Raw genomic sequence first — 15,545 nt, 5'->3', positions numbered from 1 at the left:
GACTGTTCTTTCAGGACCTGGTGGTTTAGAAGTCCAGCTGACATCCAGTCAGCTGCAGCTCTGTGGGTCTAGTCCTGAAAACCTCAGAGCTGCAGCAGAAGTCATCTGAGAGTACAGCTTGATTAAATGAGTCAGTCAGAATGCAAGTGGGTTTTATAACTTTAATGTTTTTTTTTTCCAGTACAGCTAGTGTTTCAGCTCTAATGTCAGCATTTCTGAGTCCAAACCAACACTTTCCTCTTATTTTATTTCCAGAAGTCACATAAGAAAGACATAACCAGCATTTGGTTAGCACAGCTTTGCACGAAGATAAAAAATAGAGAAATTTAAAAAAGAAAAATCCCAAACATTCACCCTGGTAGCTGCTCTGAAGCTCACAGATGAAGACTTGTTTAATCAAGTGAAAGCGGCACATTGTGGATTTACCGGGACTTCCTCATTCACCAGCTGCAGGAGTCTCAGCAGCTGTCCACAAAATCTAAAATAACCCTTGTTTTATGGCAAATTTAGCCACCATAAAATAATCCCAAGCAAAAAAAACACGGAACAGTTATTTCTTTCAATTACATGAAACCTTTCATTTAAAAAAAAAAGAAAAGTCAAAAGCCTTTTTAGATTTTAATGCAATAAGAAAAGCAAAAAGATAAAAGCGTACACATGAGTAGTGAGAGGAAGCAAGGTTAAGACTTCATGGAGCTGGACGTCTCCGGCCAGTCAGCATGGGGAAATCTTCTGGCAGCAGGGCGTGAGTCCTGCAGGTTGGACAGGTGCTCTGCTCCTTCAGCCACGATCTGATGCACTGAACACAGAAAACAGCACTTTAAAGCCTGAAACTAGACCAGACGCCACATCTGGATGCTTTTCACTAAAAATCCAGTGTGTGGTGTTAACGCTTTCTTCCATTTCCTAGGCCTTTTTATAAAAACAAAACCAAGCTTAGCTCGTATTACATTGTGCAGCCACAATATTACAACCAATTGATGAAGTGAAAATCATGCAGTTCACATGATTTAGCAGCAGCCCTCTTTCTTTGTGGGTTAATATCCCAGCGCCTGTGCAGAACATGGTTACACCATCCTCTAGTTGCCTTCTTTTCCTTGACCTCAGTGGAAAATGATGTGGAGGAAAATTCCTCAGGGCTAGGAAAAGAAGCACAGTGCTTCTCCACTCAAGACACAAGACTCCTCAATACTTCAGAAGTTGAGAATGTCCTGAAGATGGACTACAACAACTTTCATAGGCCACATGAGAGAAAATATTAGTTAATAACCAACGTCTGGATTTTAAATAAACAAGAATAAACAGACTATAAAGAAAAAGGACATGTTGCTTATCCAGCTTGTAACCCTGCCTCTATTCAAGCTTAATTAATGATAACACCAATGTTGGCAGTACTACAAAGGATGTAACTAATGCCGACTAACTCATGACAGACCTTAAAATTCACTTTAACAGGTTTTTATATGTAAATAAGCTTTTAACACAAGGAAATAACTTGATAAGAAGATGCATTATGCTCATAGTTAACCTTTGGGTTTGACGTCCTGTAGCCAGCAGTGTGTCCTCTGCTAAAGGAGGCAATAAAGGAAGCACTGAGGTACCCTACCTTTTTCTAAACACTAAGGAAAATAGCTCCTGTTGTGGCTGCCACACAGATACTGTGCTACAAATCTCTCCAAGCAAAACTCAACTATTTATCTGCTGCCATATTTTGCACCTTGCTTGTTCCACACCTTAGACCCAACAGTTTACCGTGAGTCTCTGGTATCGCTGCTCACCTCATTATGGAAGCTGTGTCTGCACTCCAGCACGCAGGTGTCATCCGGGCTCATTTCGTCATGACAGATGATGCAGGGATCCTCCATGTTCAGCTGCAATCGACATGCACAGTCAGGCCCTGCTAAACGCTCACCCAACCCTATCAATGCTGCACATACCAGGCTGTATTAATTAGCAAATGAAACTAGTTCTCAATAAATGCACTCCTTTTGTTTGATGTTTGCTCAAAGGAATCGATTTTTTTAAAGTAAATTCGAAGATTTACTGGTCACTAGAAATGAGTTACAACTCTGATCAAGGCTTACAACAGCACTGCAAGTCGACAGCAGGAAAACAACACTAACAGTGAAATGATGAAAATGTGCAGCTTCAAACTTGAACACTACTAAATGATGATTTTTGGACTCACAGCGTTGGAACTTCTGACTCTCTGTTGTCCGATTGGCTGCCACACCGGTGCTGGGTTTATCAACGGAGGGGTAGCACACTGAGCTGGACTCCTACGACCCAGAACGCTGGATCTGGTCGAGTTAAACCTCTCCTGAGAGGAAGAAATGAAGTCAAATAGTCAAGAAAATACTTTCTGCAAGCCTCCGCAAATCCTGGTATCAGTCACCTGAGACGGGACCTGTGTGATAAAGTAGACTGCAATATGCTTTTTACTGGTTAGTTTTAAAAAGTGTGAACAGGCCACCCTCTTCTGGCTGAGAACCATGACCTCAGAGCTGGAGGTGGTAATTCTCATTCCTGATGCATCACACTCGATTATGTAACCATAATGACTGAAATTATTCTATTATTCAGCTCTCCTTCTCTTGTGTTGTTCCTTCATTTGCCAGAAGCCGTTATCCTTACTCACATTGGTCAGAACAGTCCAACAATTTTGAGATGCTAGTCTTTCTATCAGGGCATCATGATGGTCCAAATATACCATTGGTTTAGACAACAGATCAGTCCATAATTGGACAGATATGGTGTAATCTGAACCCAGTATTTGCATCATCTCCCAATTTGAGCTTCGACCAGGAACCTCACTGCAAACCCTTAAAACCACTTTAAGAATGCGTCTACCTGATGGTCCAGGATCAGTTGGGTCACACCTCCGACTACATCCTGTAAAGACATGCTGCTAAAACTTCCACCGCTGGATGAACGCAGCTCCTGAACAAACTTCATCAACTCCGACCTGAGCACACAAACACAGTTAATACATTTTATTAAGTGGGTTTGAACACTATGGTCTAAATGTGAGTCTGCAGCAGGAGGATGACACTTTTCTTTTTAAACAGCTGCTCCAGTGTTACCTTGTATAGTCAGGGAACATGGTGGACAACGTCTCCATGGCTTTGCCGAACACTGTGTTTGGCTGCTGTCCTGGCTCCGATGTCCTGATTGGATGTTTGTGCTGAGAGGGCGGGGCCGGTGCCTCAGCCGCAGGGGGAGCAGAGTGGTGGATGGGTGGAGGAGTGCCGCGTGAGGCCTGAGCTGAAGACTGAAGAGTAAACTCTTTGGCTGTTGCAGAAAGCTGGAACATCCACACAGAAGAGTAGGAAGAGTTAGAAATGTAATGTTACAAGTGAGCTAACAGAGAGATCCTGATCAGGACGTTCAGCCCTTTATCCAGTTCACCATCTGACTGTTAGCTGAATGTGTAATAAATATGAAGTAAATAAATGCTGTCTCATTCAGTGCAAAGGAAGCAAACTATTTTTGACTTCTATTTGATGCACAAAAGCTAAAGAGAATTTATAATAAATGAAGAATAAATCAACATAATACACATACAGCTGCAAAGCTGCTCATGTGATCAGCCCAAGTTATTGATATAAATAAAGCTCAGCTGAGTGTGTAATTTTATTTTTAAAATATATATCCTAGAGAGAAAGCTCTGAGTGCTGTGAGTAAACTAACTTTTTGTACTGGTTTTACTGGAGCAGCTGCAGGTTCAGGATGGCTGTTGACCGCATGCATCTCAGTGACTGGCCTGCCGGTGTTCACCTGATCCATCTGATCCTGGTACTGCCGCTGTGGACCGCGTGGAGACAAAATGTCACAACATCCATGCAGAGCCTCTCATAAACATGCAGACGGTCAAATGATATCAGATTATGTATATTTTGCCTCCTCCTGTGTCTTATGTTTTACGGAGTCGTGGCTCTGTGAGGACATCCCGGACTGCGCGCTCAAGCTGGAGGGCTTTCATCTGCTGCACGCGGACCGGCAGGCCTCTCTCTCTGGTAAGACCAAAGGTGGAGGTGTCTGCTTCTACATTAATAGTGGCTGGTGCACAGATGTAACAGTGATTGCTCAGCACTGCTCTTCCTCTCTGGAATACCTTTTTATTCACTGCAAACCGTTTTATTCTCTGCGGGAGTTTGCTTCATTCATCCTGGCCGCTGTTTACATCCCGCCAGATGCGGATGCGCAGGCAGCTCAGTGCGCACTCGCGGAGCAGATACTGCACATGGAGCGGACATTCCCGGACTCTCTCATCATTGCTCTTGGGGACTTTAACAAAGCCAACCTGAGCCATGAGCTTCCCAAATACAAGCAGTATATTAAATGCCCGACCAGAGAGGAGAGGACATTAGACCACTGTTACAGCACGATCAGCGGGGCCTATCGTGCGGTGCCCCGCGCTTCACTCGGACTTTCTGACCACGTCATGATCCACCTAATCCCCGCGTACAGACAGAGGCTGAAGCTCTCCAAACCTGTCGTGAGGACCAAAAAACTGTGGAGCAACGAGGCTGTGGAGGAGCTTCGCACGTGTTTGGAGTCTACAGACTGGGACACAATGAAGGCTGCTTCTAACAGCTTGGACGAGTTTACGGACACTGTCACCTCCTATATCCACTTCTGTGAGGACAGCATTGTGCCATCACGCACCAGGGTGAGTTATAACAATGGCAAACCCTGGTTTACTCCTAAACTCAAAAAGCTGTGGCTGGAAAAGAGAAAGGTGTTCAGAAGCGGAGACAGGGACTGCTACAGAGAGGCCAAGTACAGGTTCACTAAAGAAGTGGACATTGCTAAACATCAGCACTCTGAGAAGATGCAGCAGCAGATCTCAGAGAATGACTCGGCCTCTGTGTGGAAAAGTTTTAGGAATATCACAAACTACAAGCCTAAAACCCCCCACTCCACTGATGACTTGCTCTTGGCCAACACCCTTAACGACTTTTACTGCCGTTTTGACGAGCCATCAGGCAGCCTTCACACCTCCAACGGCCCCAACAATAGAGACACTTTGGACACTCATTCCCCCACCTCTCCCCCCTCCACAGAGCCATCACCACCTTCAAACACTTCACCTACAACACCCCCCTCCTCACCCCACACAAAAGAGGATTTCACACCACCTCCTCCCACCACAACTCTTCATATTCATGAAGCAGGTGTGAGGAAGAAGTTTAAGAGTCTGAATGCTTGAAAAGCTCCCGGCCCAGACGGTGTGTCTCCTGCCACCCTCAGACACTGTGCAAACGAGCTGGCCCCAGTGTTTTCTGGCATTTTCAACTCCTCACTGCAGGCATGTCACGTGCCTGCCTGCTTCAAGTCCTCTACCATAATCCCTGTCCCCAAGAAACCTAGGATCACTGGACTAAATGACTACAGACCCGTGGCTCTGACATCTGTGGTCATGAAGTCATTTGAGCGCCTGGTTCTCTCCTATCTCAAGACCCTCACGGCCCCCCTCCTGGACCCCCTGCAGTTTGCATACAGAGCCAACAGGTCTGTAGATGACGCCATCAACATGGCCCTACACTTCATCCTGCAGCATCTGGACTCCCCAGGAACCTACGCCAGGATCCTGTTTGTGGACTTCAGCTCTGCCTTCAACACCATCCTTCCAGACCATCTCCGAGACAAGCTTTCCCAGATGAATGTGCCTGATCCCATCTGCCGGTGGATCACTGACTTCCTGACGGACAGGAAGCAGCATGTGAGGCTGGGAAAGAATGTCTCGGACTCCTGGACCATCAGCACCGGCTCCCCTCAGGGCTGTGTTCTTTCTCCTCTGCTCTTCTCCCTGTACACCAACTGCTGCACCTCCACCCACCAGTCTGTGAAGCTAATCAAGTTTGCAGATGACACCACCGTTATTGGACTCATCTCGGACGGGGATGAGTCTGCCTACAGGAGGGAGGTTGAACGTCTGGTGTCCTGGTGCAGCAACAACAACCTGGTGCTGAATGCCCAGAAGACAGTGGAGATTATTGTGGACTTTAGGAAGCACCCCCCCCCCCCCAATCATCCTGACTGACACCCCCATCACCTCTGTGGACTCATTCCGCTTCCTGGGTACCACCATCACCCAGGACCTGAAGTGGGAGCCCACCATCACCTCCGTCATTAAGAAAGCCCAGCAGAGGATGTACTTCTTGAGGCAGCTGAAGAAATTCAACCTGCCAACACGGACGATGATGCAATTCTACACCGCAATCATCGAGTCCATCCTCACCTCCTCCATCACCGTGTGGTACGCTGGAGCCACTATCAGGGACAAACAGAGACTGCAGCATGTTGTGCGTTCTGCTGAGAAGGTGATTGGCTGCAGACTCCCATCTCTGCAGGACCTGTACACCTTCAGGACACTGGGGCGTGCAGCTCGGATCTCAGCTGACCCTTCTCACCCTGGACACAGTCTGTTTGACCTGCTCCCCTCAGGCAGGAGGCTCCGGTACATTCGCACCAGAACCTCTCGCTATAAGAACAGTTTCTTCCCCTCTGCTGTTGGACACATGAACAATAACCGTATGACTGTTCCCACCACTAACACATGACCCTACGCTGTGTCACTGCATCGTTCCATGTTTGGCACTGATCACCACCTGCACTCATGTATATATCTATCTACTTAGCACTTTTAATTCTTATTTTTATTTTCATGTCTATTTAAGCGTAATTGATGACAGTATGTTTGCACTTGTAAACCTGCTCAACATTTGGCAATAAAACCCTTTCTGATTCTTTTAAAGACAGACTGACTGTGCGTGGTTTTATTTTATCAGGCTGTTCTGGAGTGTCATAAGGTGTGGGATGTCATACGGTGATCTCTCCACACAGGTAAAATATAAGCTGCTGCGTTAAATTCAGTCCACCCATAGAGGTGATGGGCAGGACTGAAGACCTCTCAAGCAATGACAGCTAAACATTTGATGGAGACATTTTTCTAAATGACTGTATGAGGCCTGAGTTTAGTATCGCAGTTATATGCAAAATCTTTGTCGAGTCCTGCTGCTTATGAAGCTGCCCGATCTTACACCTGCGCCACAAACATACGTCTGATCTGAAGGGTTCTTGTACCTCAGCAGTGGAGATTCTCTTTTCCACTTCTTTGATCTGGTCTCTGCAGCTGTTTCTCGCTGCTTCCAGGTCTTGATTTGGGAATCTGCAAAGAAGTCAGATATCACACATAAGCCTGAAAACATCTGAGCTATATCCGGTCCATTCCAACATCAACACCGGCCACTGGGAATATTCACATTCCCAAAGCACCAAGACCTTAATAAGATTCAGCTCACCGAGGCAGAGCCAACCACTCTCCACTGGCTCAGTAAAATGACGGTGTAGGAGTGCATACCAGGCCGGCATGCAGTCTGGTCTTATGGCACCAGACATAGCCCTACCTCACTCCAGTGCTTTAAAGAAAATCCATTTAGTTTGAACAGGAACAAATTCCCATTCTTTTTAACTCACATCACTGCTGCGAAAAGCTTCATAAAGAAATTTTAAAAAGTAATTTTCATCTGGTGCATGCAAAAAATAAAAGAGTGCTGCAGACTTAATTTATTTTTGCAAACACTGGACCTTTAAACACAATATAGTATAGTCCCTTTTGTTACTTTACTTAATTACATGCATTGTTTGACTGAGCAGATTTTACTCAGTGTCTTGCTACAGATTACTTTTGGTACTTTAAAAACAGCAAAAGCACTTCAACGTTTCGAGGCCAACTCAGGCTGCTATGAGGCATTAGTTCCGTTTCTTAAATGACTTGGCTGACGCGTACTCTTTCCTGCTCTTACCTGTGTAGTGCTTCATCCAGTTTGTTCAGCAAAGCCTTGGCGTCTGCCAGCTCTTTGTAGAGGCCGTGCAAGCTCTGATCCCGACTGCTCTCCATTAGCGACAGCTGGTGAAGTAACACAAGCGGAGGATGGGTCGTCATTATTTCAAGTCAGTTTTTGAGTCAACAACGTGCCCCCAAAAAAACCTCTACCAGCAATAAATAATACATTAAAATAAACATTTCTTGTTGCTAAAAGAGAGCTGTGAGGGACTTGAAAAACATCAACATATGTAGTCAGAAATAAGATGTATCAAAGTGTAGGCAATACCAGAGCTGTGTGAGACCTCCTGGTGGCCGAGCTAATCAAGGCTTTACATCGTTTGATCTCATCCTCCAGACTCATCTTTTCAGCTGCTAACTGATTACTGGAGGGAAAAAAAGGTGAGAGAGAATCTTAAAAAAAAGAAGAAAAAGAAACTTTCACTTTAAGTTTTATTGTCCTGTCTTACCTTAGCTCCAAGAAATCATTCAGCTTGGCTTCATAGCTGGTTTTCTTCTCCTGGATGCTTTGGGCAAGTCTACAAATAAAAAGACCACAAAATTGAGGAAATTTAGAGATTAATGTAAGAGCAGCCACGACACAGAGAATGATTTAAGATAAGATTTAAAGTCTTACCTCCCTTGTTGCTCCAACAGTTCTTCTATCTCCTGCTTTAGGGACCTCAGTGCTTCCTGATTGGCTTTCTTCTCCTTCTGGTCCTTCTTCACCTCATCCTCTAGCTTCTGCTGGAACAGCGTCAGCTCCTTATTGGTTACCTTGATGAGAGAGAAATTATTAATTAAAATACAGACACGTTAAGTTTCAGCTAATGACATTTGTAAATGTCAAATGTATTGAAATTACTTGAATATTGGCTGTGATCTTCTGCACTTCCTCCTGTAGTAAAACGACGTCTTCTCTCTCGCCTACATTTACTTTGTCATTTGTCATTTTCTTGATCTGCTGCTCCAGCGACCTGTTGCTCTTCTCTTGCTTGTTGATGTCACCCTGGAGAAAATATGAACAGTAAACGACAACTTACTGTAAATACTGAAGTAACACTAGTAAATCTTCATATTTTACATTGAATCCATGCAAGTACAGTGACTTATAGTCTCTCTCAGTGCGAGACTGGAATAGATGTTAAGCACTTATAATTTGTGCAGTAGATAAGACTACTACTACTATTATTATTATTAATTATATTTACTCACAGTATAATTATTTATTTCTTTGTTTTCTGTAACAACTGTCTTGTTTTCTAGTGTACTTACCTTTAAATATTTGTCTTTTATTATTTATAAATATACCTCAAAATTACATTTAATTACAGGGGATTTACGCTCTTAGTCTTAGCCATATTGTAAAGTGTTACTGAATATTTTAAGCTTCAGTAAATAAAACTCCACTAACAAAATACTTGCTATGAATCACATTGCTGGAGGCTTTCCTTTTATGGGAAAAACTGTGACTGACCTGGGATTTCTCAAAGCCCTCATGAAGCTCCGTATTCACCGCTACACTCCTCATGGCCTCCTGGCATGTCTGAGGCCACAGCAAACACAACATTTCAGACAGACACATAGCAGTGTGTATTTATGTACATATTCCACTTAGTTAATTAAAAGAAACAAATGTGTTGGTGTTGACCTGCACTGCTGCATGGCTTGCATGGCTCAAAAAGATCTCATTGGTTGTCACCGATGTCCCCAAAGTTGCATTAGTTTCCCAAACTCCACGGTTAAACTCAGAGGGATCAAGATACAGATCCTCGTAGCCATTGGGTGAAAAGTTATTGTCTGGCTCCTGATCATCACCGTTACTCCAAGCAAAGTAGGACCCAATCACTGGCTGGTATAGGGGCTGAAAACCAGATGCATAAGGATTTGGGAGCACTGTATAGCCTTCAGTCTGTGCAGATGAATAGTCATGCATATAGCTTGTGAAACTAGTTTCATCGCCTGTATACAAAACAGGAGATTCAGAGTTATCGTCCAGATCAGCTATTTCGTCCAGATCGTCCAGGCTGGCTCCACGTTCAGCCTGCTGCAGGGACACTGCATGCTTCGCCAGGCCAATACACCTCCCGATCTTTATGAAGCGAAGGGAGTCCAGGAGAAACGGCTCGAAGCCCCCAGCTGCTTCGATCTTTCGCTTAGCCTCAGAAGGGAAATTTTCAAGTTCACCCACCAGCAGAGGGTCTTCAGCTACCAGGGCACCATGTTCGTCCAAGATCTGAGCAAAGTAGCTGCAGGGGGACAGACAGTCCAAATATTACTCGCACTTACATATGCTCACATAAGAAAGCGTAAATGTAACCTCTTTAATGTGTTTGCACTTACTCATACAAACTCTCTTTTGTTGAGTCAGGGTTGTTGTCCAAAATATGTTTATAGTGACTTCTGTGTCTCCTGCTGTCATACTGATCCTCAAATTCCGCCACTTGGTCTCGAAGGTGGCTCGGCACAGTGAACGAATCGAGCGTGTCAAGGAATGATCTGTAGACAGAAAGCTTGATTGTTACCAACAAGTTTCAGCTAAAACAGTCTCTGCATGTCCATGAAGACAAAGGAACTTACAAAGAATCATCTTCAAAAAACTCTTGGTCCCACTCATCCCTTGGATTAACACTTCTCATCCCAGACAAAACAATAACACCCTGAGAGGAAAACAAGGAAGAAACATTTTAGTGTGACGCTGCATAAATTAATTCCTCTTACATGCAACAACTAATATTGCAACCTCTGACCTTTGGCTCTTTCTGTTTCTTTTTCCGGCCTCGACTCTTAGCTTTGATAGGAGAATTCTGAAGGAAGAACAAGTGTGATGAGCATAAAACTAAAGCTCCAGTTTGGTGTTGTCTACTCCATGTTTGTTACTGAGAAAAATCAGTTCACTTTAAAAGGAATAGTTTGACATTTGAGGAAATTACTTGTGTGGACAAACCAAGTTGAAGGTTTCAGCCAAGACTTCCAATAAAGTGCTGTATTTACCTCTTTAAATGCAGCATTTACCTATGACCAGGTAAATACTTAATTGTACTACTACAAATGTGCTCCCAATTCAATTCAATTTTATTTATACAAAGCCGAATGATAACAACAGCCGCCTCGAGGCACTTTATATTGTAAGATAAAGACCCTACAATAACAGAGAGAAAACCCCAAAAATGAGCAACCACTTGGCAATAGAGAAAAGGAAAAACTCCCTTTTAATAGGAAGAAACCTCTGGCAGAATCACGCTCGGGGAGGGGCAGCCATCTGCCATGTACAACTGGAGGTAAGGGAAAGGAGACGGGACAAAAGGAACGTTGTGGCAGCCATTACTCAACCGTGCCTCCAATTGAGTGTGTGTGATAGTTAGAAAGCACTCAAAGGTTTAGAAAAGAAAAAGTTTATATTAATGTGTATATGAGGCTTATGGCGAAAAGTCCTTGTGTGCTCATTTTGAGAATCCACAACTAATCCCTGCTCTAAATCATCTATGGTGATAGTACTAAGTAAAGACCTCCTTAATATCGGTCTCTCTCTCTCACACACACACACACACACACACACACACACACACGAGTCCCATCTGCTGTTTAAACCTTCAGTTTGGGAGGGGTAGCCAATCAGAATAAATCAGGTTCAAAGGGGAGGAGCTCAAATGTACTGTTTTAGGCAGAGGACAAACAGGCCTTTTGTCCCATTTACCCTCCCCTCAACTCCAACTGGTCATGGCAAATGTTTGCCCCTCCCTGAGCCTGGTACTGCCAGAGGTTTCTTCCTGCTAAAAAGGAGTTTTTCCTTCCCACTCTCACCAAGTGCTTGTTCAAAACACCCTAAAATATAGTTTTAGTACTTTCCTCACCACCAGTGTATTTCTGAAAACGTCAAACTAATCCTTTAAGTTTATAGACCTGCAGCCAGATATATTTTAGATTTCCAAAAACCTTACATTTTGACTTTCATCTGACTTTTTTAAGACCGAACAATGCCCATCTGAAAAACAAACAAAATAAAATCATGAGGTAAAATGAAGGCTCTCCCAATCAAAAGTTAGTCGAGCTCAAAATACTCACCCAACATATCAAAATATTCATCCAGAATAGTGTGGCAGGAGACATACTCATCCCTATGCTCGTCCATAGTCCAGATAAAGAGCCTCATGTCATGTGGCGGGGCCTGTTTAAGGTATTCAGTCACAGTTAAGCCAATGCTTGAAAATAACTCCGGGCTCGTGCCCAACTTCTCTATAATCATATCCTGCAAAGGTCCAAATTTTAGCAGAAGAGACAAGTCCAGTTGCTCCAAGCGTCCTGCGTAGCGTTCAATGAAGCTCTGGGCAGCATTCAGACCTGCAGAAGAAACAGTAATCCATTTAACAGTATGAATACCTTAAAAAGCCACTTGTAATGCAACAGAAACTCTTCTGACACGTATTTCAGAGTATCAGATTAAGTGGATAAACACCAACCTCCATCATTGAGCCGGTGCGCCCAATTGCTGAGTTTGGGATTTATGTTCACACAGCTACTGAGCTCCTGGATAAATACACGAGCCAAAACCCGGTTGTTCCTCTCCAGCAGCAGCTCAGCAACTTGTCCTAAAGTCTCTAGCTGCTCCTGCTGCCAGTTCAGCATCCTTCCAGCTAGCTGGTTCCCCCTAGCAAAGTCCAGCTCCAACCAGGGTTTCAGACTGCTGAAGAGAACAGAAATATGGAGGCCATTCTCCCCCCTCAGAAGCTCCACATTCTGGTTGATCTGCAGAAGAACTCGATCTCTGTACACTAACCAGACTGAAACAAGGGAAACAGACAAAAGGTGAATCAACAAGTGTTTGGGTTGAGAAAAGTCAAAATGTTAAATTCTAACTAAAGGAAACCTTTTTAACAAAAATTTTAACAAAAGCTACAGGAGGCACCTTTCTGCTGACTCGGAGCTGCCGAGTCTTGCTGCTGCTGCAGAATCTGCTTATCCTCCTTATCCTGAAAAGACACTTTATGCTGCTTCCTCCTTAGCTTGTGCTCGTCCTTTGATTTTAACTTCTTCAGACTGAAAAACAGCAAGAAGTAGTACAGATTTTCAGAAAGCAGCTGCACGTGAATGTGAATCATAAAACTCCGGTCATGGTTCGATCCCCAGGTTCTCCGATCTGCTTGTTGAAGTATTCTAGGAGAGAGAATCAACTCCGAGTAGTCCCTGATGCATTCACTGGAATTTCATTGTGCGTGTGAACATCAGGCCAAGTGTTACACACAAAATAATAAAAATACTGGCGACGGCCAGTGTTCACTGAGACTCAAACCTGTCCAAGATTTTTTTAGTAGACACACTTAACTTGTAACTCCTACACTGAATCACACTTTGTAGCTGAGCCGTTTGAAATAGAAGAGCTCTGCAGATACTGTGACGCAAATTTTAAGAATGTCAGAAAAAACAAATCAGCACACCGGTCTCACACGTGACTGAACGAGCATCTTTGGCAGTCATTGCAATTTGGGTGTTTAAAAGCCCTTACTGGTCAGGGAAATCTTTGAGCTTGGCTTTAAGTGAACACACAGGACAGGCATGCAGAGGAGTCAGCTGCTTGTAGGTGTGAGACGGACACACTGTCACTTTATAAATTCAAGAGGGAGTTACCGAGTCCCTGCTACAGCCAAAACAGCTGCTGACACTAAAGTATAAGCAAGAGTGTGAAATAACCAGAACATCTAGCTGGTAATTATTAGCTAGTAGCTACATAGTTGTTAATTTTTTCTTAAGTTCACAAACATCTAGAATGAACTCTGTAACTTCAGCCTCACCTTGTACATTTCTGATTCACCTTTGGCTTCTTCACAGTCTGCGGTTTGGGGACTGCAGCTTCAAACTGAAAAGACAGAAGAACTCAAGTCAACAACAACTCTGTGACTCATGACCAGAGTTTCTACGCCACCCCCTCAAAGAGCTTTCGCCTCTCACCTTACACTTCACCACGCCCGTCGGACAAAAGATTGTTATACTACAGATCTGACCGATGCAGTCTGGAGTCAAACAAGCTTCTTGCAGCAAATCCTGCAACACAAAAACAAGTAGGTTTGTTCACAGCTGGAAATTGTAGCTTCATGATAACAAGAAAGCAACAGAATACACAGAAGGATGATGTAACAAGGTCTAAATTCACCTTTTCACTCTTTTCTGAGAAGGCTGATGCTTTCAGGGTCTTCCAACATGTGACGTGATATTCAACTGTGCAGTCCTCACAGCAGCATATCCGAATGAAGCCCTTCATAAAGTAGAAAAAAACATTATGGTTTCCATCTTTTCTATCTTTCTTTAAACTGTGAAAAATTGACTGGATGCTGTTTACTTTAAAATCTGGGTCAGTAAAGTAGATTTCAGCTTTCACTGGGCAAAGACATTTGTCAAGGCGACAAATGGCATCAGGAAGGGGAGGAAACTTGCACAACTCTATAGCATCTTCCAGAATTTCCTAAAACGAAAGAAAACATGAGCAATGCTTGATTCACATCACACATTTGTTAAAATATAAAGCACCTGAGACTCACCTTGAAACAGTCTGGCTGTGTTTCTTTGACAATCTCTTTTGTCAAAGGCCAGGTGAGTTTACCAGGTGTTATTTGATTCTTGACCATCTGCAGGGAATCTAAAAACTGCTCCAGAGCTACTGCAAACCTGCCAGAAGCAGAAGAATCCACACATTGTACAGTTTGAAAATCCAAAAGTCAGAATCAGTGGCAAAACTGCTGTTAACTGATGTTAGTTGTGTACCTGTTCTCCCTGAGATATAGCTTGCCAAAGGCGTAGTAAACTAGACACTGAAACGTCCTCTCGTCGTATGATTTGATCTTCTCCAGCAGTTTTTCTGCTCCTGTCAGTTCCTACATATGAACAACAACCACATATGAAGTGAATGCAACAAAGTCCACCTTGTTCCACTTTGCTACTGAAAATATTTCCTGCCTTAACTGCTTTATCTATCAATCAGGACTTCTTTTTGCAACAAGGATGTACGGTGACTTAGCTGTAGTCCCTGGTGCAGAGTTGTGCTTCTGACAAAAAATAAAATTTGACCACTTTGCTTAAAACTTACCTCCGGCCGGCCGATCTGTATCAGGGCTGACGCATGGCCAAACAGTAACAACAGCTCATCTATTGTTGAAAGTCCAAGTTCCTGAGAAGAAGGAGAAGAAAGGACATTAATCATTCTGTTGAAACTGTAAATCACCTAAAAGGATTAAGATTAAAACCTTTACTTAGTGCTTCAAAAGTAATTGTTTGTACAGCTTAGGGGAGCAGAAACTTAGTTTCTTCCTCACAAGAAGAGTTGAATAATCTCACAGGTTCCTATTGGGTTTTTCTTCTTCTTAAATTGTTTATAATGAAAAGTGAGAGGAAGCATGGTAGAAGAGGAAGGAAGTGACTCGCCAGAATAGGCTCCCTGCTCTAAATCAGCAATTAACCACAGTGAACAACTCACTGGGGCAAAATCTAAGAACCTCGACCTAATTTCAAACAGAAACTTTTCATTTTTAATCCCAATTTTAAATAAAAAAAAAAAAAAAAAGATAAAAAACATTTATTATCCTCAATTTACATCTTAGGCCTTTTAATTTTTCTGACTTTTACAAAGACAAAAATATTTCTCAAAGTTTTCTGCAAGATTTTATTTACTGCCATCCTTTTTTTCTTTTTTAAAATCTTGCACTTTGACGGACTTTGGTCTGTA

The 15,545-nt window shown here is 43.3% G+C and overlaps 1 protein-coding gene across 2 annotated transcripts in view; it reads right to left on the bottom strand.

The window, feature by feature from the left end:
* Positions 1 to 124: 124 nt before the first annotated feature.
* The window catches only part of ttc3 (tetratricopeptide repeat domain 3), a 29,507-nt gene continuing 14,086 nt past the window's right edge, over positions 125 to 15,545 (bottom strand). Inside the window, exons 19-46 of one of the 2 annotated variants that reach the window (XM_085421167.1) lie at positions 14,910 to 14,990; positions 14,588 to 14,697; positions 14,365 to 14,491; positions 14,166 to 14,288; positions 13,980 to 14,081; positions 13,778 to 13,870; positions 13,621 to 13,685; positions 12,738 to 12,868; positions 12,292 to 12,612; positions 11,897 to 12,172; positions 11,773 to 11,816; positions 10,582 to 10,638; positions 10,412 to 10,491; positions 10,175 to 10,330; positions 9,483 to 10,080; positions 9,309 to 9,377; positions 8,697 to 8,840; positions 8,469 to 8,608; positions 8,302 to 8,370; positions 8,121 to 8,217; positions 7,812 to 7,915; positions 7,090 to 7,174; positions 3,691 to 3,804; positions 3,084 to 3,304; positions 2,851 to 2,965; positions 2,189 to 2,320; positions 1,779 to 1,871; positions 125 to 799 (exon numbers count right to left, since the gene is read on the bottom strand). In XM_085421167.1, the coding sequence (XP_085277293.1) occupies positions 689 to 799; positions 1,779 to 1,871; positions 2,189 to 2,320; positions 2,851 to 2,965; positions 3,084 to 3,304; positions 3,691 to 3,804; positions 7,090 to 7,174; positions 7,812 to 7,915; positions 8,121 to 8,217; positions 8,302 to 8,370; positions 8,469 to 8,608; positions 8,697 to 8,840; positions 9,309 to 9,377; positions 9,483 to 10,080; positions 10,175 to 10,330; positions 10,412 to 10,491; positions 10,582 to 10,638; positions 11,773 to 11,816; positions 11,897 to 12,172; positions 12,292 to 12,612; positions 12,738 to 12,868; positions 13,621 to 13,685; positions 13,778 to 13,870; positions 13,980 to 14,081; positions 14,166 to 14,288; positions 14,365 to 14,491; positions 14,588 to 14,697; positions 14,910 to 14,990 (3,858 nt within the window). In that variant the 3' untranslated portion in view covers positions 125 to 688. The remainder of the gene's footprint in view (positions 800 to 1,778; positions 1,872 to 2,188; positions 2,321 to 2,850; positions 2,966 to 3,083; positions 3,305 to 3,690; positions 3,805 to 7,089; positions 7,175 to 7,811; positions 7,916 to 8,120; positions 8,218 to 8,301; positions 8,371 to 8,468; positions 8,609 to 8,696; positions 8,841 to 9,308; positions 9,378 to 9,482; positions 10,081 to 10,174; positions 10,331 to 10,411; positions 10,492 to 10,581; positions 10,639 to 11,772; positions 11,817 to 11,896; positions 12,173 to 12,291; positions 12,613 to 12,737; positions 12,869 to 13,620; positions 13,686 to 13,777; positions 13,871 to 13,979; positions 14,082 to 14,165; positions 14,289 to 14,364; positions 14,492 to 14,587; positions 14,698 to 14,909; positions 14,991 to 15,545) is intronic. The other variant, XM_085421168.1, reaches the window with a different exon arrangement.

This window comes from Rhamphochromis longiceps, linkage group LG10 (assembly GCF_057381845.1).
Source record: "Rhamphochromis longiceps isolate RC_006_pf linkage group LG10, R_longiceps_female_GT1.1, whole genome shotgun sequence".
Classification (NCBI taxonomy): domain Eukaryota; kingdom Metazoa; phylum Chordata; class Actinopteri; order Cichliformes; family Cichlidae; genus Rhamphochromis; species Rhamphochromis longiceps.
This window is presented reverse-complemented; position numbering and strand designations above follow the sequence as displayed.